Here is a 21,533-nt window from a genome sequence, read left to right on the forward strand (position 1 = left end):
CTTGCCCGGGAGGAGCAAAGCAACGCAGCGAGCGGGGTGCGAAAGAACCGCAGCAGGCCAGGCGGCAGAGGCAGGAGACAGGCGCCGAGGCCAGACCGCAGTGCGGGGAGTGCACCGCCCCGCACAGCGAGGATGCAGCAAAGATAAGAGACGATGCTGCTCGCCAGATGCCAGTCTCCCTGCGCGCGCACAGGAGCCGAGGCAAGGCGGGCAGGTGTCCAACGCACCAAGCCAGCAAAAGGAACCTCGCCGCTCGCCGCTGTCGGGTCTGGGCGGACGACTTTCCTCCCGGGCGCGAGGAGGGGAGCGCGTCGCTATCTGCAAGCGACCTCCGCGAAGCAGCGGGCGGAGGCGGCGCCGGCGCTTCGTAAGGAATTCCCCTTTCCGCGGTGGTCTCGCCCGCCGAACCCTCCTCCGAGCGGAGGGCAGCCAATGGGCAGCTGCTGAGCACCCGAAAGAGGAGGTGGGCGACGCGGGAGGGGAGGCTTCCCTGGCAGTCGCCTTCCGTCGCTCAGGAGGGTCGGAGGGGCTGGGTCGCCGCGAGGTACGAGGGCCCTGGTGAGTGGGGATGGGGGAGGGTGTCGCGAAGGACTCAGACCTGCTGTGACCCCGAAGCCCCTCTTGCTCGGGGCTCTTTATTTCACGAGGGAAGAGCGCTCTGCGTATGCTCTCCGAGGGGTTCCTTCGCTTGCTAAAGAGGGTCGGTTTCTGCTCGCTGACTGAGCTTGGAGGGGAAGGTAGTCCCTGCATGGGTCCAGCGTCGGTGCAACATATTCGGCCCAGCGGCGCGGGAAGGGAAGGAGGCACTTTATCACTTCGGGCGGGACCGTTAGTCGGGCTGCAGCGTTAGGATTTCTTGAAAGCTTTATAGCCCTATCCCAAGGTGTCAGCTTTATATAGCAAATAGATCATCTTTTTTTTTTTTTTTACCCTCACGTTATTCCTGCAAGATAGTGCTTCCCTCCCCTCCCTTGTTATTGTCTTACTGACATTTCCAGATAACATCTAAAATAGTAGGAACTTGCAATGCATTAAAATGAAGAAGGAAAGGAATTGATGCAATGACTTGGCTAAAGCTTCATGGCTGAGCTGGGATTTGTACCTGATAACTGAAGGTTCAGCGATATATGGCTGCAGGTTCTTTCTTTCCCCTGAGTTCACCTTTTCTGTTTTAGATGTTGTTGACGTCCAAAGGATTTTTTGTACAGCTTCTGGAATTTGATCTGTTCCTTCAAAAGTTCTTGAATGGTCTAGGGCACCTTCCATGGCAATCTCTTATTGGATCCACTCACACCTTTTTGTTTTGCCCTTTCATGTAGGCCTTTTGGGGGCTCTGAACTTGTGGTCCTGGGGTCTTTAGCTCTTCCTCTGTGCTACCCCCTCCTAGCAGCTGTAACCCATAAGGCTGTGGTGGTGGTGGGGATACAGAGGGTATGTGTATCCTTGTTGCAGACCATGTTTTTTGAATGTCCCCAGGTGGATACACAAAGATTGTAAGGAGGATTCTAAAGGTTTGGGGGCTGTACTACTCTTCATTTTATATCAGCTTCTTCTGTAGCTAAATTCTGGCTAAGGAAGACCCTGAGAGAATCTTCCTGGATCTAGCCCAGCGTCTCTTTCCCACAGCTGTCACTCAGATGCCTATGAGAGGCTCACCAAGCAGAGTATGAGGGCAATAGCTGTCTTTCCACAGCAATTAGTATTCAGAGCCACGGTGTCTCTGGTGCTGGAGGTAGTAAAAAAAGAAGGTGGTAAAAGACCCCTGGACGGTTAAGTCCAGTCAAAGGCGACTATGGGGTGTGGCACTCATCTCGCTTTCAGGCCGAGGGAGCTGGCATTTGTCCACAGACAGCTTTTCGGTTCATGTGGCCAGCCTGACTAAACTGCTTCTGGCACAAATGGACACTGTGATGAGTGCCAGAGTGCACAGAAACGATGTTTACCTTCCCGCCACAGTGGTACCTATTTATCTACTTGCGCTGGTGTGCTTTCAAACTGCTAGGTTGGCAGGAGCTGGGACAGAGCAACGGGAGCTCACTCCTTCGTGGGGATTCAAACTACCAACCTTCTGATCAGCAAGCCCAAGAGGCTCAGTAGTTTAGACCACAGCGCCACCCATGTGGAGGTAGTATAGCTATGATGGTGAGGAGTTGCTGATAGCCTTCATGAGTTTGTCTAGCCCCCTTTAAAACCACCTAAACTAGGGGCCATCACCAGATCTTGTGATAGTGAATGCCATGGTATAACTGTGTGTGTGCTTCAGTACTTCATTTTGGCTGTCCTGAATCCCTCACTTTTCAGCTTCATTGGATGATCCCAGATTCTAGTACTGTATTATAAGAAAGGGAGAAAACCTCATGTTTATCCACTATCTCCATACCTTGAGTAATTTTCTACACCTTTATTATGTCCCATACCATACTCTACCCTACCCTTTCCACACTCGCTCTACTTCCTTATCAGTTTGGCTGCATCTTTTAAAATTCTGCAATATCTATTTTTGAAATACAGCTACCAGAACTGTAAATGGTATTCCAAGTGTGGTCGCACCATAGATTTGGATAAGGCATTATGATCTTTGCAGTTCTGTTTTTGATCCCTTTGCTAAAGATCTCTCACAGGGAACTTGCATTTTTCATAGCTGGCACATACTGTCTTTGCATGTCATGGTAAGCCATAGTTTATGGCTTACGGTGATTGAATAGAACCTATGATGAAGAACCTATAGTATCTGAGTAAGAATAGTAAAGCATGTGGGGTCCAGCTATGGCATCATTTGAAGTTTTCACAAACCTGCTGGCCTGGGTAGGTTTGGCCACCCCTTTTTACACTGGATCTTGCAAATTCTGACTAGAATTTATGGCTCTGGGGTTCACTGAAGAGGAGTTGTTTTTTCCTGCTAGCAGATCCTAATTATTTATTTGTACTCCAAATTACGAACTGCATTTAGATAGAGCTCTTAGAATGTGGACGCGGGTGGCGCTGTGGGTAAAACCTCAGTGCCTAGGGCTTGCCAATCGCATGGTCGGTGGTTCGAATCCCCGCGGCGGGGTGAGCTCCCGTCTTTCGGTCCCAGCTCCTGCCCACCTAGCAGTTCGAAAGCACCCCTAAGTGCAAGTAGATAAATAGGTACCGCTTTATAGCGGGAAGGTAAACGGCGTTTCCGTGTGCTGCGCTGGTGTTGGCTCACCAGAGCAGCTTCATCACGCTGGCCACGTGACCCGGAAGTGTCTCCGGACAGCGCTGGCCCCCGGCCTCTTAAGTGAGATGAGCGCACAACCCTAGAGTCGGACACGACTGGCCCGTATGGGCAGGGGTACCTTTACCTTTACCTTAGAATGCTATATCCCAAGAGCAGGTCTGAGGACCCCACTCCAAACTCTTTCTAGCTTCAGCCTCGTTCTTCAGACTGCTAATTTAACTGGCATTTTAGGCATGCATAGTTGTTATTGAACATGCAGAACTATCCCATTTGGATTCCCACAGAGTTAAAGGCATCCAAAACTATAGGCAATTCAGAAAAGAAACCCGCTGAAAAGATTGTTTTTAATTTTTCTCTGCTAGTTCTGTACTGATGGTAGTTTGCTGGTTGGAACTTAGAAAGTTACTAAGGGTTGTATCCATTGGATCCATGGAAATTTATGAACCTAAGTAGTCAGTGGAATTACTCCATGGAGTAGCCATAAGGCAGTATCTGTATGTGGTTCTCAGTATTCACACACAACTAGATCAGAACAGTGGTAGAATATGAAAATCCACATACAGTTACTAGCCTAGACTACGTCCAAGGGGACATAGCAAGTTGGAGGTTTCTGAATCCACCTCCAAGGAAAAGTCTTGGCTTCTCCCTCCCCCCCAAACAAGCACTTTGAGAACTGGAATTTTGCTTTGAGACTTGAGGCCTTTGAGGGTGGAGTGTTTAGTATCACTTGCTAATTTGAAACCCACCCATGGGAAAGTTAGGTTTACTGAGGGACCAGCTCCGCATGAAACGGGTCTTTTCCGCTGCGGCGAAGCAGGGACCCTTCTGGAAATCACAGGCGGATGAAGCCTGTGACCGTGGGACTTGGCGGGCACCCTCAGCGCCCCCCCCAACCCGCAAAGGAACCCACAAACGGGCTCCGAAGCGAAGAGGGGGAAGTGGCGCAGTGCTGTGAGTCAATCGCTTTTTCTGCGGAGCGAAGCCGCATAGCCGTTGCCGGAGAGCGCTGCCTTCTTCCTGGGACAATTAGGCACCTAAAATAACCAACCGTGAGTACTGGAACATTGAATATTTGAACTTTAAATAAGAACTGGCGAAATAGAAAGGAATTTGGACTTAAAAATTTACCTTAATTTGGTACTGAAACGGAAAGGTTAAACAGGAAGTCAGCCTTCCGTTTCCCTGTAGCCAGAACAAAGCAAAGACAAAGCAAAATAGAGCCTTAAGAATCACTTTCAAAGGATTGACTTTCACCATTTAAAACTGCTGAACCCCCCTTCGGTAGCAGGAGAAGAAGGGGCATCTCTTTTCTGAGCCGTTTAAACCTGCAGAAGTGAATTTAAAGCAAAGTAATTTTCCCCCGTCCTGATCCTGGAACGGGGTGTCAGAATTGACGTTTGAAGCTCATTGACCAGAAACAAATGTTTTTGACAGATAGTTAAAAGAAGAGAAACATAGTGACTCCATTGCCTCCTTTCACATTTTAAAAGAACAAATATGGACAAAATATCTTTAAAAAGAGACTTTGTTGCTATTGTTTTTAAGAGAAAGAACAACCAGAAGTTTTTCCCCCTAGAGGGGAATTGTGAAATTGTAACTAATCCCTGGGAACTTGCAGCTGTCACTGATTACAACCGTGGGAAAGGGTTTGTGACCTTGCAGGACAATGTCTGCAGAAGCACTGTTGGGTGCTTTCTGCAAAATAAATGCCCTATTGGATCAGTTAAGCCAGAAGACGGATTTGATGACTAATGCGGCCAGAACCTTTGAACAGGTAGTGGGAAACTATATGGAGCCCACCCAGGAACTGAAACAGGAGCGTGCCATGACAGAACAGCTGAGAGATGAGGATTTTGCTGAATCTTGGGCGCCAGAGACGGAAGGAGCTGTGGCCCAGCAGGAATATAAATTTTTGGATTTGACAAATGAACTTGGAAAAGACCAGATTCGGAAGGATTTGGACTTTTCGAGTCTGGAAAGGGGCCGTCAGATGTTTGGAGCAGTGGGGGCTCTTAACTTTGAAGGGAATCTGGAACATGCTTTTAAATACTACACTGGACTATGGAAAAGGGACTTTTTTGTTGAAAAGGGTCAAAAACATCACCAAGCTGGAGTTCCCAGGAATAAAAGGAAAATATGAAGAAGAGCAGCGGAAGGGACATGGAAGAGACTTGAGGGCCTCAGATATAAGATTACCAGGTTAATGTGCTAGATTAATAGGATAAAAAGGACTGACAAAACCCGGGACCAGGAGGAAGGGACGCTGGATGAAGATTGGATTGTTTACTTTCTTATTTTTATCATTAGGACTGTTTTATAAAATTGATGAATATTAGGAAAATGTTGAAATGAAACTATTTGGCTCTTATAAAAATGTCTAAAGAATTAGGTAAGAATGTTATGGTTAGGAGAAGTTGGTAAAAATTAAGATTTAAGTTCTAAACTTTAAGGTTTTATATATATATATATATATATATATATATATATATATATATAAGATAAGATGAAAATAGACTAATGTAATGTTGACAGAATATTATGAATTAGGGAAAGGATTTGAAAGAGGGGAGGGATCTGCTGAAATAACAATTTGAACTGGAATACAGAGAAGGAAGGCGCGAGGAGGTCCGGAAAATAAGTAAATGAAAAATATGTGATGACTGAATTGTTTTTTAACTTTTTTTTTTTTTTTGTATCTTTTTTCCTTTGGTATTTTTCTTATTTCTTTTCTACTTTGTAATTTCTTGAAAATCTTAATAAATATCTTATATAAAAAAAAGGAAAGTTAGGTTTACTGATTGGCTCCAAATCTGGGGTTCCCAAACTGTGGCTGGCAGTTAGATGCTCCTGGCTACTTTGTGATTTGTAAAAATGCAATTAAAAACAACAGAACATCTAATACAGTGCATTGCAATTGCTACAACAGGCAGAAGAAAAAAAATTAAGTGAGCCATCCTCATAAATGTTCATGTGGGGTGCAGGCTGTTCGTATGTGGAAACCACTGCTCTAAATAAACCAGACATGTTTTAAAGGGTGGGGGCAGAGGAGGGAGCATGTTCCAATAAAAGGGTTTTGCCACAGTGAAAACCCTATCTGCCTCTCGATGATAGTAGAAAGTAGGTCATGTTGTCTGAGTGCAAGAGGCCCCTGTGGAAAGATTCCACTAAGTGGTCTTTAATACAGACTGGCCTTGCACTATTTGACATAAATCTTAAGCAAGGCATTATGTGTTTTGCAGGAGGGAAGAAGAGGAAAGCCAGCTGCAGATGGAACAAATAGCACCTGTAGTGGCGTGCTGCTCCTGGCTACCTTTGTTTTTGTTCTTGCACAGCAGTCTGAACACATCTCTATAACCAAGAGTGCCTGGATCTGAAATGGTCACCCTTCTTGGACCTTGCAGCTTGTATATTCATACAAATAAAACAGTAGGATTTTCCCTTTTACTCTTATTAATCTATTCTCAAGCATGTGTTCCCCCTTATAATGTGGAGTCATATTTCAGAATTTCATATGATCTCTGTAATCCCTTTATATAATCTGTGCAATGATTAACACGTGGTCTCTGCACTGCAGGAGCATGGATTATTTTTAAATATATGTGTGGTCATGTTCTACTTCATAGCATTAATTTTGTAAGTGCTTACTGTATTATTAGGATTCAGTAGCTAATTAGAATTCATTCTCTTACATAATGGAGTGAAGTGAAAGCACATTAACAGAAACCCATCCTTACTGGAATAGTTCACAAAATGCAGCTTGTTTCATAATGTGTCCCTGGAATAGTTTTCTGGAGCATAAACAGGAATAATTGAATCAATTTACAGACCCTGAAAGAAGGCAAAGGTCAATGGAAGCAGCAGCCTTCGGATGATCGTTGTTAAATATTCAGTGCCGTATAATGCAAGCACCGACCGAGTTTTAAAACTTCAAAGTTTATTCAGAGTAAGTCTCTCTCTCTTTTAATTTGTTTATTTAAGTGTATTCTTAAATAGAATTTCACAACCATCTTCCGCTGAGCAGATTCTATATTGCCTAGCTAGCAGTATATTGTATGTGTTGGGCTGCATTACCAACTGTAGTGTTCAGAAAGAACCGAGAGAGGAAAAAGAATAATTCAGTTTAGAATTAGGATGTTTCCTAAATTAAATCTAGGATCTTGAAATTCATGCAGCTTTCTTAAAACAGGAGATTTCAAAGTGATGCTGAAAGGCTAAGAATTGCGTGCTGTTGGCCATCCATTAGCCGAGCTGTACTTACGTTCTAGAATGCTCACAGATATTCTAACTGCTCTGGCAAACTCAGCAATTAGTTTATTGCCTGTTTAGCTACAGAAAGGGAAGTGAAATGTTAGTTTGAGTCTTAACACATCTTCACATAGGGCTTAAGGACAAGAGAAGCTATCAGCAGGGAGGTGGAAAAGAAGAAATGGGGATGTCAGGCAGTTGGGAAATGCAGGGAAGAAGGATGAGAAGAAGGCTGAGGTGTAGAGGGAGCTTGAAATAATAGGCATTGGGCTGAGGGAAAACTATGAAAAGAGTGAAGAAAAGGAAGAAATAAAAATAGGTTTTCTGGTATTATGTCCGTATACTGTAAACCACTTGCTGAATTGGCGGCTTTCTAGAGAAGAAATATCCCACCTCTGTCATAGACAAAGGCACCGTAGGGTAGAATGGAGAGGCCCTTAATCTGGTATTGTTCTCAGGATGGCTGTACTCTGAAAAAATCCATTCAGGTAAATGAATGAATTTCACTGGGGATTGGTTACAAATTCTGGTGCAAGACTTATTATCTGTTTGTTTTACTATTAGTGTAGCGAAAAGCAACATTGAAAAGGTATCTTTAATGCTAAACAGCCGTTCTGCCTCAGCTGAGATATAATGAGGATTTGCCATGCCATTATCTTTTTTTCTTTCCAGTTCTTTTTTTTTTTAATTGCTTGATTTATGCTTCTAACGCTCCTGAATGTCATGTGGGAAACCCATTTTTTATTACTTTAGATGTATTTTAAGATCTAACTGGAAGCTTTTAAAAATGCATTTGCAGGAAGAGGAAATGCAGCAGAAACCTCCAGATGAGATTTCCTGTGTAATACTGAGTAACAATGACACTGGCGCCTGTGGGATATGGGCAACATGGCAGCATCTTACGTGGGTGAGAGAGAGATGAAGGGATCATGTGGCCCAATTTTTCCAAAATACAGATTTTGTGCCTCATTCTGGCAGTGTTGGCGATTCTGGCTTTACTACACAACTTTTACGAATTAGAGGTGAGTGACTCACCTCCCTCCGGGGCAGGGCAAGTAAGTTGGGCAGCATTCTTCCTGTTCACCAGAACTTTCCCCATGCCAGATTATATACATGTGACTGCACCATATTTGCTTCTTAGGTACATCGTGAAAAGGGCATACCAATAAAATAGCATGGAAGGGTGGGGATAGGGTGGGAGGAATGTGTATGACAGGAATGTGGCCCTCAGCGGGGGGGGGTGTGTGTTTCCTCAGCCCTTTGTTAAAAGATGGAAGAAGGATTTAGACCTATATCCAAAAAAACCTGGAATGTGTTCATTTAGGAATGTGCTCTTTCATACCTTAATTTGTACACCTGTCTGTAGTAGAGCGCTATCCTTTAAACTCTCGTACATAGGCAGCAGCACAAACTGACTTGCATGTGCAACCAACATGTGCAACATATCACTGGGAAATGCATGGCAAAGTGCGGTAGTATTTATTATTGCTGGGATTGCCCCAGGCATCAGTGATTTTCAAATATAATATTAGTCCACTTCTTAAAAAAAATACATTGATCCAGCTTTATCACCAGAGGCTCTGGTGGCCTCAGTGGCTTGGAGTTCCAGCTGTTTCGCCAGCCACAGCCATTCCTGGACAGTGATTGATAGATAGCCATGTAATCTGTGTGCTAGTCACCTTCCATGGGAAATTTGCTTGGAGATGGTTCTGAAGCTGCACCTTATGTGAAATACAGCTGTCAGGGTCTTCACTGATTTAACCAGGTGAAATCCTATTACAGTATGTTGATTCTGAAGGGTTTGCACTGGTTGCTTATATGCCACTTTGTCAGTTCAATATCTTGCCCTTAACTTTAAAAGCCCTAAATGAGTTGGGGCCTTCTTGTCTGAAGGAGGGCCCCTCCTGTTTTTGTTTTTTTAAAAAAGACTTCCAAATAGTTAAAACAAGCATCTCATGCAGAGTTTTATTATCATTAAAAAACCATCCAGCTGAGCTCCCAGTATTGCTTCCATTTGAAAATTCTACTGTATTAGAGCCTCATCTTGGGCAGAACTTTCTACACTATTTTTTATTTATTAAAATATTTATTAACTCCTCTGTGTTGGTTAGTATACAATAATAAAGGAATTCTTGAACACCCAAAGCCACAAAAACATAAGGGAAGTATCCCTAAATTTTACTTAGAGTAAACCTACTGAATTTTAATGAACCTAAGCAATTCACATACATTAATTGCAATGTGTCTTCTTTATGTAGGACTAACACTGAATACAACCCATAATAACCATGTTCAGCATAAAATCTTCAATAATGCCAACAAACAGGTCAGATACTGAACTACCCTCAACATGCCCAAATGCCTAAGTAAAAAGCCAGGTTTTAAATTGACACCATACTATAGCCAACATGGTTGCCTGCCAGGCACCTATGAAAGGCAGGACATTCCAGGGCATCACAACAGAACACTTTCTCATGCACATCTGCATCATGCAACCCTATGTATTCTTGCAGTTTAATGGGAACTCTCTGCATTCAGAAGGTCCCAAGTTCAGTCCACAGCAGCTCCAGGTACGGCTGGGAAATAACTCCTGATCTGAAATACTCCAGCCCTGCTGTCAGTCACCGTACACCATGCTGAGCTTGACAGCTCAAGGGTCTGACTCTCTGTATGAGGAAGCTTGTTACATTTTGCTGTTCTGGGGATCTTTATTATCATGCTTTTCGTTGGCTGCAAACCGCTTGTGTAGCCCATAAGTGGTATATAAACGCTGTTAGAAAGAACACTTCACATCTCTTTATTTGTGCTGTGAATAGGCTTGCTTCTAATAGCTTCCTTCTTTTGCAGAATCTGAATGACGCAGGTTTAAAGTGGTTGGTAGAAGATGATGACCAACAGCCATCGTTACAGATGACTAAAATACCCAGGAAGCTGTACTGTGGATATGAGCGCCAAGTCTTGTCCAAGAGAGAACAAGGGGAAGAGGAGTCCTTATTTGCTGCTATACAGTGGCCCAAACCTCCGGAGGACAAAACCCCATTTGTGAGGAGCACTGACCCCTCCCATAGCAACTTTGTGATACTGAACACCCGTACACATTTCAAGGTTGGTGATCAGCTGGAGGTGCTGGTCCACATGAAAGACTATGAAGGCAAACCAAAGCGTTACGGTGGGGACTACCTTCAGACAAGAATCCACTCTGCTCACCTGAAGGCTGGAGCCACAGGAAGAGTTGTAGATTACCAGAATGGATCTTACAGAGTTTTTTTCACTTTACTCTGGCCAGGGGAGGTCACAGTATCTGTGGCGCTGGTCCACCCTAGCGAAGGGATCCAAGTACTTCAACGTTTACGAGAAGAGAGACCAGACAGGGTCTATTTTAAAAGCCTATTCAAATCAGGGAGAATTTCAGAAACGACTGTGTGCAATGTCTGTTTGCCAGGAGATATGCCGGTGTGTAACTTTACGGATCTTTACACCGGTGAGCCATGGTTTTGCTACAAGCCAAGAAAGCTCTCTTGCGCCACGAGGATCAGCCATTACAAAGGAGGGTATCAAAAGGGCCTTCTGACCTCAGAAGAGAGTCGCCTTTTCCAAAGGTACATGCTCTCTCATACCCCACTGTTGCTTCTGTTTGGGACTGTTTTATCTTGGTTCTCTGATATTTTCATTTCATTTTAAATTACTTGTATTGTTGAGGAAAGGTCCATAGTTTTCCGCGTCGGACGTTTGGGTTCCGGGTTTACTTCCGGGTTTTTGGTATTCAGGAGCTGAAACATTAAAAAACGGAGCCATGGCCGTATATGTTCTGGCCATAACCCCTAGTAATATATACATTCTGCAGAGAAGAGTTACCATTGGTATATTAATGGCACAGTTAAGCCTTCTTTCAACTGTGGATGTGCATCTCTATGTAGGGATTTCCTGCATATGTCGACTGCGATAATTTAATGTGCCAGAACTTGTTTTTTAAAAAGCCAACTTGGGATCAGGTCCACAACAAGCAGGGAGAGGAATTATACCTGTTTCATCCTCTTGCTGCAATCCTCCCTTTTGCATCAGGAGGGAAGATTCCATTTATACCAGTTGGAGCTTCTCTCCAAGTGTAAATAGCAGCTTTTAAAAACCTGGGTGGGGAATTTTTTGTCAAGACCACAGCAAGATGGGAAATGGTTAAACTTTCCCTCCTAGCCGTCCATGACCCCAATCCTGAATGCCTCCCTTTTTTTGTTTTGTTTTTAAAAACCAGTCACATTAAATTCAATAGCACATTTCACTAACCTGTAATTCACCACCTGTGTTCCTCAAAGAGTAATAAGCTGAAGTTTGAGGAATAGGGAAAGGGACTGGAGAGGGGGGAGGGATCCATGTATTCTGCTTTGTAGTCCACATACACCCACCCACTTGCAAATAAGAGACTTCTGGGGACACTGTGTGCCTGAACTAATAATAGCTAGGGAATCTACATTGACATGCAGAGCTAAAATCAAAAGAGGAGTGTTATAACTATGACAGTGATGTACCAGTTTGGCCTTGGGTATTTGACCTTAGGCAAATGTGACTTTTTATCACTGAATTTTGTTTTGTTTTGTTTTTGTTTATTTAGTGATGTGAATATCAAAGTGCCAATATCCTCCAGTGGCCCTGATACTGTACTCGTAAGGCCCTTAAGGCATGCAGGTAAAGTTAAACATTTGAAAGACTTTGTTTCAAACCACAAAAAGCCTTAATTTATTTTACACCACAAAAGTCTTTTGCACATGTTAGATTTAATCAGAGGAAACTGCGAATGCATCCGGCAAGTGACAGTTTGATTCAGTGTGGCAATGTATTGCTGATCAGAAGCTGTGGGAGAATTTTTATTAGTGGCAGTAACATATCACTTTAGAGTGAAAAGTGCTCCGTGTACATTATCTTGGTAATTCTTCCAACAATCCTGTACTGTAGATCCGTATTGTTACCCTTACACTGCTGATGAGGAGGCTGAGTGAATCATGACTTTGTGGCTGAAATGAGTTTTGAACCAAGGACTGCCAAGCATACATTATTGACAACATTGTTAAACGAAAGCACTCAGTGCCTGCCAAATTAAATTAAATAAACACCAACTCAGCCAGTCATATGGATTTGCTCAGACGTCATGTTAAGTTCCCGTGCTTTTGTGGTGCACCTATGTATTTTTTTTGTAAAAAGTCACGAAATGGTACGGGTCATGAGGAAAGTACCGTATTTTTCGCCCTATAGGACGCACTTTTCCCCCTCCAAAAATGAAGGGGAAATGTGTGTGCGTCCTATGGGGCGAATGCAGGCTTTCGCTGAAGCCTGGAGAGCGAGAGGGGTCGGTGCGCACCGACCCCTCTCGCTCTCCAGGCTTCAGGAAGCTCTGCGCAACCCTCGGGAGACCGGCTCCGGATGGCCGCGCAGAGCTGCCTGCAGTCCCTGGCTCAGCGCAGCTCTGCGCGGCCACCGGGAGTCCCGCCCCGCTCCGGATGGCCGCGCAGAGCTGCCTGCAGTCCCGGGATCAGCGCACTTCTCCCCATCGCCAGCCCCACAAGCTCGGGGGACAGCGGGGAGGCAGAGCGCGCCTTCCCGCTGTTCCCCGACCTAGTTCTTCCAGCCCCGCACCTGGGGGGGAAATAAAATTTTTTTTTTCTTTATTTCCCCCCCAAAAAACTAGGTGCGTCCTATGGGCCGGAGCGTCCTATGGGGCGCAAAATACGGTATGTAGCTCCTCACAAATGATCTCCATGGGTATGAGCCAGTACAGTGGTACCTCGGTTTAAGAACAGCCCGGTTTAAGAACGATTCGGTTTACAAACTCTACAAAACCGGAAATAGTGTCCCGATTTGAGAACTTTACCTCAGTCTAAGAACGGAATCCAAATGGTGGAAGGGCACCGGTGGCGGGAGGCCTCATTAGGGAAAGCGTGCCTTGGTTTAAGAACAGTTTAGGTTTAAGAACAGACTTCCAGAATGGATTAAGTTTGTGAACCAAGGTACCACTGTAGTTGCCTTTTCACTCCCCACAACCATGATTTGCATTGGGCATGCAGGTGGAAAGGAATACTGAATTATCCTAGCAACAAAATATCGATCTCAATCAAACAGAAAAGTGAGTGTTGCGTGCTTTAAGTTTCCATTCGACTGTGGCCATTTATTGCTGAGGAAATGCAATCTACCTACAACAAAAATACTTCCTTGAAGAAAGATATCTAGAGTCTCCATGATAGGCAAGTAATAACAGCTTATTCTCTCTCTTGCACACACACATGCTTGGAAAAGCCTTGGGTCTCTGAAATTTTGTTGGGGGATTCACCTGCAGATAAAAGGATTTGTCTACCAATGTGAATGTCATTGATTGCTTTGCAAAATATGGAAACTTAGTACAGTGTGCTTATTAAATCTCAGTTATTAAATGTTTTCAAACTTAATGAACTTAATTACTAGCATTTTAGCAGGCTTGATGTTATGCTCCTATTTGATTTACTCATATAATTATAACACATGAATTTTCATTTTTAACTAGTAATTCAAAATTCTCTTTCAGAGATGGACAATCTGGAAAGATCGCAAAGCCCTGATGTGTTTCCTTCTGGTTACTATTATGAGGATGAATGGCGAGCAAGAACACAGTGGATTCGGCATTTTAACAAGTCATCAGATATTACCGAATGTTTACAAGGGAAACTTATCCACTTGTTTGGAGACTCTACAATCAGGCAGTGGTTTGAATATCTGACAACATTTGTTCCAGGTCACTATTTTTGCCTTGCCTTTGCAGGTGTTTCAGATATATATACAGAAATATGATAAAACGTTAATGCTTATACTCTTGATGTAGAGATTGTGGGATTTCGGTCATCACTTTGTAACTGATTTTAATTTCGCTGATTGTGTTTCTGGGATTTGGAAGAGCTAGAACTGCAAAGTTTTGGCATTTACTTTAAATCTCTCTAATTCTGCGTCACCCTAAGAGTTGGTTAAGAATGGCCTTTTCATGTGCTTCAGGATCACCCTTTCAAGCCTCACCCCTTCCTCACCAAAATGGTTCTTTTAAGGAAATAAAGTGCCCTTCTCTTTCTCACTGCATATGTTAATAGTGATGGGAGAGCTATCGCTAAAGAAAAGAAAAAAATAGGAGAAGCAGTAATAATAGGATGGACATGTGCAAATACACACATTTAGACTTGCACTGGTAGTGAGGAATCCAGGATTGAGCCAAATGCCTTATAGAAGAGATGGATTTTTGAGCAGTGATGGAAAAGAATAGAGTTCTGCAACATTACCGGATGATCTAATAGGGAATATGCGTGTCTCTTTGTGTGTGATTTGCAAAGGAGAAGTTGAGAGGTGATGCAAGGGCATGGAAAGCTTTCTGAAGGAGTCGTTTGTTAAGGATGTAGACAGCGATGGGATAACAGCGTTGGATTTGGAAGAAGGGGAATTGGATGACCTGAGCAGGGCAACTCTACCATTAGGCAAAGTCAGGCACCTGCCACAGGCAGCAGTTGCTGGGGTAGTTGTCGGCTATTTCTCCTGAGCCCCCAGTTGCTCCCCTCTGAGAGAACAGAACTCTGCAAGCCTCTCTTGGGCCCCTAAAGTAAGCTGCTGCTTCAGGTAGAATGGAGGATGCAATCCTGTTGCCAGTTTTGAAGTAAGATTCACTTGCAAGTCCAATCAGTTTTTTTATATATTGACCGGGTGGCGAGTGCTTGCATGTGCCATTTTGTCCTTTTCCTCAGGCAGCAAAACGTTGTGCTCCAGCTCTGGGTTCGATTGACAAGAAAAGAAGTCAAATTATCTTGGTTGCAGAGCTGTAGACAGAGATAGGATAGCTCAGGAGTAGCGCAGGAAAGGCAGGAGGAAAGAGCTGGTAACAAAGGTGGGGGATGAACAGTAAGTGATTTTGTGTTGTAGCGAAAGGAAGGGGTAGATGTTTAGAAACAGTGTATAGCAAGAAAAGGTAATGATTTGGTGGCAGATTAAATAAGGGGAACAAAAGAGAGGCACCAACCCTGAGTATAGGGCCAAATAAGGGATACCTGTTTAGATGGTTCAATTAATGTAACAAACTTTCCCTTCTGCAATGAAGACGTTTCTAATTGAGTATATTTGTCAAACACTGTTTTAAGATATGGGCCCAGTTCATTACTGCAGGCTTCATGAAGCTGGGAGCGAGTCGGGCTGAACACTGCTCCATGCGACCCTTTTCTCCTTCCTCACACCTTGCTTATTTTCTTGGTTTTATTAGCTGACATTAGGGCAATTCTGACTCAATACAAGGCATTATCTTATTGCCAAAGTGCACTGGGATGGGTAAGAGGAGAAGCATTTGACCCTGATGCTTCTTCCTGGCTTCATATTGATCCTCCAAGCTGTGCCAGTTGAAATGGTTGGAATTGATACTCATGAAAACTCTTGTGTGTTTGCTTTTTCCCCCTGTCCTTTGTGAATGTTATACAGAGGACCCTAACAATTACAGTGGTACCTTGGGTTAAGTATTTAATTCGTTCTGGAGGTCTGTTCTTAACCTGAAACTGTTCTTAACCTGAAGCACCACTTTAGCTAATGGGGCCTCCTGCTGCCGCTGCGCCACCGGAGCACGATTTCTGTTCTCATCATGAAGCAAAGTTCTTAACCCGAGGTAATATTTCTGGGTTAGTGGAGACTGTAACCTGAAGCATATGTAACCCGAGGTACCACTGTATTGTTTTCCTTTGCAGAGAGTTGCAACAGGCAGTCACTCAGTAATTCTTTTTTGTTTGCTTGCTTGTTTGTTTCAGATCTCGTGGAATTAAACCTTGGCAGCCCTAAAAATGTTGGGCCCTTCATGGCTGTGGACTCGGTGCATAACATCCTACTAAACTTCCGCTGCCACGGGCCCCCTATTCGCTTCTCCACCGTGTTTAGCAGTGAGCTGCATTACATTGCCAACGAACTGAATCGCATTGTAGGCGGGAGGAACACTGTGATAGCCATAACTATTTGGTCTCACTTCAGCACTTTCCCTGTAGAAGTGTACATCAGGAGACTGAGGAACATTCGCAAGTCCATCGTACGGCTTCTGGATCGGAGTCCCAAGACACGGATAGTCATCAAAACCGCCAACGTTCAGGAGCTCGGGCCAGAGGTTAGCCTTTTCAACAGCGACTGGTATTCGTATCAGCTTGACACAATCATGAGGAAGATGTTCTCAGGAATTGGAGTGCACTTTGTGGATGCTTGGGAGATGTCACTGGCACACCATTTGCCACACAAATTGCACCCAGAAGATGTTATTGTCAAAAACCAGTTAGATGCTTTCTTGTCTTTTGTGTGTCCGGTGGAAACGCACTACAGCCTCGTAAAAGGAATCCATAATCAATTGTGGTCTCTGTTTCTGTAATTCACTTACGGACACGTTCTGCACTAGTTGTTTGTTGCTGATTTGGGGTCCCCCTAACCTGCATCTGATTCTCCAAGCCTGCACTGTAGCATACATAATTCATACACGGAATGTCTGGGGACTGGTTTTTTTAAAAAAAGTAAGACTATATGTGTGGATACCTCTTTGCAATGCACACCTGAGAATGAAGGTGTCCACAGCTCCACTTGCCACTCTCACTACAATAAATGTTCTGCCACCATCTGGTAAGATAATGAAAGTATTCGCAGCAGCAGCAGCCGCCTCCTTCAGCTTGGAGCTAGGGAGAGAGGCCACAGCACAATGCCAGAGCACATGTTTGAGATACTGAAAATTCCAGGTTCAGTTGTCAGTGTTTTCATAATAATAATAATAATTTATTATTTATACCCCGCCCATCTGGCTGGGCTTCCCCAGCCACTCTGGGCGGCTTCCAAAAAAATACTAAAACACTGCAATACATCAAACATTAAAAGCTTCCCTAAACAGGGCTGCCTTCAGATGTCTTCTAAAAGTCTGGTAGTTGTTGTTCTCTTTGACATCTGGTGGAGGGCATTCCACAGGGAGGGCGCCACTACCGAGAAGGCCCTCTGCCTGGTTCCCTGTAACTTGGCTTCTCTCAGTGAGGGAACTGCCAGAAGGCCCTCAGTGCTGGATCTCAGTGTCCGGGTAAAACGATGGGGGTGGAGACGCTCCTTCAGATATACTGGTTAAAAGAATGCCGTGAATGTCTAGCTTGTGGGTCTCCCTGTATTACTATTGTTATAAATTTATTCATACCCCTGATGGGACTCAAGGCAACTTACAGGTATATATATATATGGACCTGCTAAAAACAGGAAAACAACAAACTGGTTGGCCACTGAGAACAGGGTGATGAACTAAATGGCCATTTGGCTAGCTCCAGCAGAGTTTTTCTCACATAGCAGAGCTGGAAGAAAACCTTTCCTGAGACCTTAAGAGAGAACTGCTTCAAGTCACACAATACTGCCCTAGATAGTTTGATTTAGGCTATGTACACAGGCAGCCTCTGAAATGTGCAGGAGTTGTTTTTACAGTGTACACACCTATGCACAATAGCAGCATCTAAGCCAGCAGCTACTACGAGGGATGTCTGTACACACAGGTGGGCTTATTTTCAAACTAGTGCACAATAGTGTTCTCCATTGCCTTCCATTCAGTTAGTGGTTCCGCTGAGTTTTTGCAAAACAATATATATATATATTGCAATCTTTCCAAAGAGAGGGTCTCTTTCCAAAGAGAGAGCCCAGCAGAATGGGCTTTAATTGGACAAATAGTGTGGAGCAGGGACAACATGGGGTGATGTCATTTGTCCAGCACTCCCCAAAGGTGCTTACATCCTGCACTGAATGCACAACATACATAAGAAGAGCCTTCTGGGTAAGGCCAGTGGCCCATCTAGTCCAGCATCCTGTTCTCTCAGAGGGTGAACAGTTGCTTGTGGGAAACTAGCAAGCAGGATATGAGCACAAGAGCATTCTCTCCAGTGGGTTCCAGCAACTGACATTCAGAAGCGGTCCTTGCCTCCAACTGAAGGCAGAGCATAGCAATTGCGACTAGTAGACATTGATAGCCTTACCCTCATGAATTTGTATAATCCATCTAAGTTGGTGGCCGCCACTGCCCCCTGCAGGATTTGAGTTCCATAGTTTAACTCTGCGTGGCATGAAGTGTGTGCATGCCCTTAATGCACATTTACATCTGTATTTGCTAGCTCTGCTGCTTGAAATTCTTTTAACTAGAGATGCTGGGGATTGAACCTGAAGACAATTATTTCCAAAAAATAATCATAATTGAAATATGAAAAAAGGGAGGAACTAAATCCAAATTAACTGAATACTAATGAAAGTTTTACAAAAGAAAGGAATTACCAAAATATTTGTAAATCTAAAAGAAGAAAAGTAACCATTTTCCCGGTGCACACCCCTACCTCCCCATCCCTTTATCTCCCCCTGTTTTGGTGCCCAAGACATCTGCATGCAGGACACCCACTTTACAGTGGTGCCCCGCAAGACGAATGCCTCGCAAGACGAAAAACCCGCTAGACGAAAGGGTTTTCTGTTTTTCGATGCGCTTCGCAAGACGAATTTCCCTATGGGCTTGCTTCACAAAACGAAAAAGTCTTTCGAGTCTTGCAATTTTTTCGCTCCCCCCCCTTTTTCTAAGCTGCTAAGCCGCTAATAGCCTTTTAGCCGCTAAGCCGCTAAGCCTTTAATAGCCGCTAATAGCGCTAATCCGCTAAGCCGCTAATAGGGTTGCTTCGCAAGACGAAAAAACCGCTAGACGAAGAGACTCGCGGAACGGATTAATTTCGTCTTGCGAGGCACCACTGTACTAAGAGTTGGAGTGTTTTAATAAATTAAACATTTTGTATGGCTCGGTGGCTACCTCCTGAGTTATTCGATACTTTCCAAGGGAAAAATCTAAATGTCACCTACACTGGTATAAGTTTTAAGATCTTAAGACTGATTAGCTTTCTTTGTGAACTGCATGTTTTCAAGGGGCTTTTTGGTAGCTGACATCTGAACTGCAGGTAGCAAAAAATGATGCTTGAGATCGCAACAAACAAGTCTGAAATGTCATTGATTCCTGATTTTTTTCCTTTTTAAATAAAAGTCTGTAAGAGCTGTTTTGAAGACAAACTGTTGCTATTTAACATTTTGGTTCACTTCAGTGATGTGCCTGGGTACAGAAGGCAGACTTGACATGGTCCTCACCTAGAGGGGACTTGTAGATTACAGTAGATGGAACAAGACATGGATTTGGATGAAGCCAAAGATGTATTGGCAATAGGCCAGGGGAAAGATGGAGGGGCAGGAAAGTAAAGCTGGTTTGAGTAAGGGGTGGGATGGTTCAAGGGAACCTGTCTTGCAGGAGATAGAGGTTTGATCAGAAGAAGGCACGGCATCAGGCAGACGAGATGGGAAGGAGGCTAAAAGACATTTGGGAAACAAGCATGTCTACCAGTTGTCTAAGCTCCTGCAAGCCCACAAAGAATGTACAGAAATTATCCAGTCCTTTAAAAACTGTTGCGTGTAAAGTAGGCCCAGAACATCTTACCCGTTGAACCATAAAGAAACTGAATTTCAAGTTTTGTTTACTCTGAACCTGTTTCTGTTGATATTAAAGAAGTCTACACCAATACCTGTGATTAAACTATATCTCTATCCACAATCCCTTCTCATGTGTATGTTTGGTGCTGTTACTGTGACAGCTTTTTAAAATCACCAAATCTATCGCCACGTCTTTCTTTTCATGGCCAGCTGAAAGGATGGCAGTATATTTGACTATAAAGAAGGGAAGGACTCGACTGTTGAATTTGATGTTCGTCCTTTGATGTTTCTGTTGTTTGTTCGTCCTACTTCTGATACCGACAAGTGGCATCTATTTACATTTTCCCAACATTTCATCTCACAGTCTGACTAACAGTTTCAAGCATCCACGTAGGTTGGTGTTTGGACCAAGACTTTACTACTACAGTACAAGTAAAATGCAACTGCATGGTCAGGCATCTAGGAAACTTGGGACATGATTAGCTGTTTACTATGACACCTTCCAATCAGCGGTGCCCAAACTTTTTTCAAAGAGGGCCAGATTTGATGAAGTGAACATGTGTGAGGGCCGACCATTTTGCTTGACGTTCTTTGAACCATTAAAATTAAATGCAAATTATATGCAAAGTAAATCAAATACAAATTAACTATTTTATGCAAAGTTCATTGCAAACGACATACTTTTCATTTCGTCACATGGATGACAAATCTAAACAGGTGTTAAATCACTCTGCCTTTCATATCTGAAGGCCAGATAAAAAAACAAAACCAGGAAGCTGAAATATATGTCAGGAAGATTGTAAAGTGGATTGTAAAGCTTGTCTGTCAACTTTTAAGTTCAAAAAATATGAACAGCAACATAACACCAGATATACATGTTGTGTCCAAATATATTTATACCTGATTTAGACCAACTGACTAACTGAGATTTGACAATGTATTCATCTCAATTCAAAACAAACTTTGCCTGCACTAATGTGAAGGGTGAAACTGAGATCTGGACTGCAGCACATAGGCTAGGTCTGGTTCAAAGGTAGTGGTTTTGATTCGCAAAATGTCACGCAGGTGAGAGTCGCTTAGTCTTGTCCTCACATGGTTCTTGTTATAATCAGCCACAGTCTCTTGGCATATCAGACACACACAGTGATTCTGTACTTCAGTAAAGAAATATTCCACTTTCCACCTGTGCTGGAAGCAGCAGCCCTCACTGTCAACTTTCCTTCTCTTATTTACAGTCACCATTTTAAAAATTGGCCAGAAGGGGAAGAGATCATGTGAGCACAGTGCCAGAGGTTTTGGTCCAAGTGTGTTTGCCCAAGCCCAAATGAATCCTCAATAAAATATTTGCCAACAGATTTGGCCAGCTCGTACCCACCAGGTAGAAAATATTTCCCCTGCAAATGAAAGAAGAAGGTCTCTGGAGTTGATTTGTCAGAGCATAGATCTTTTCCGCAGTCGACAGCTTGAGGAGACTGCATGGATAGAACTGCTATTTTCCCTGATGGCACAACGAAACCAGATGTTATCTGAGTTAGAACAACCAAAGGTGCCATGTGCTGGCACCTATTGCACCAAACAGCTACAGCTCCCAAAATACATATGAGGAAAT

General features: G+C 43.7%; 1 protein-coding gene across 2 annotated transcripts; it reads left to right on the forward strand.

Moving 5' to 3' along the window:
- Positions 1-20,045, forward strand: NXPE3 (neurexophilin and PC-esterase domain family member 3). 2 transcript variants are annotated; one of them, XM_081002710.1, is made up of 8 exons: positions 1-558; positions 6,442-6,628; positions 7,028-7,145; positions 8,247-8,469; positions 10,295-11,046; positions 12,054-12,127; positions 13,995-14,201; positions 16,231-20,045. In XM_081002710.1, exons 4-8 carry the CDS (start codon positions 8,377-8,379, stop codon positions 16,830-16,832), a joined length of 1,728 nt encoding a protein of 575 aa, XP_080858836.1. In that variant the 5' UTR covers positions 1-558; positions 6,442-6,628; positions 7,028-7,145; positions 8,247-8,376; the 3' UTR covers positions 16,833-20,045. The 2 variants fall into 2 exon arrangements, with proteins under 2 accessions (XP_080858836.1, XP_080858837.1); XM_081002711.1 differs by lacking the exons at positions 6,442-6,628; positions 7,028-7,145.
- Positions 20,046-21,533: the final 1,488 nt, after the last annotated feature.

Source organism: Podarcis pityusensis, assembly GCF_964106645.2.
Source record: "Podarcis pityusensis genome assembly, chromosome: 4".
Lineage (NCBI taxonomy): Eukaryota > Metazoa > Chordata > Lepidosauria > Squamata > Lacertidae > Podarcis > Podarcis pityusensis.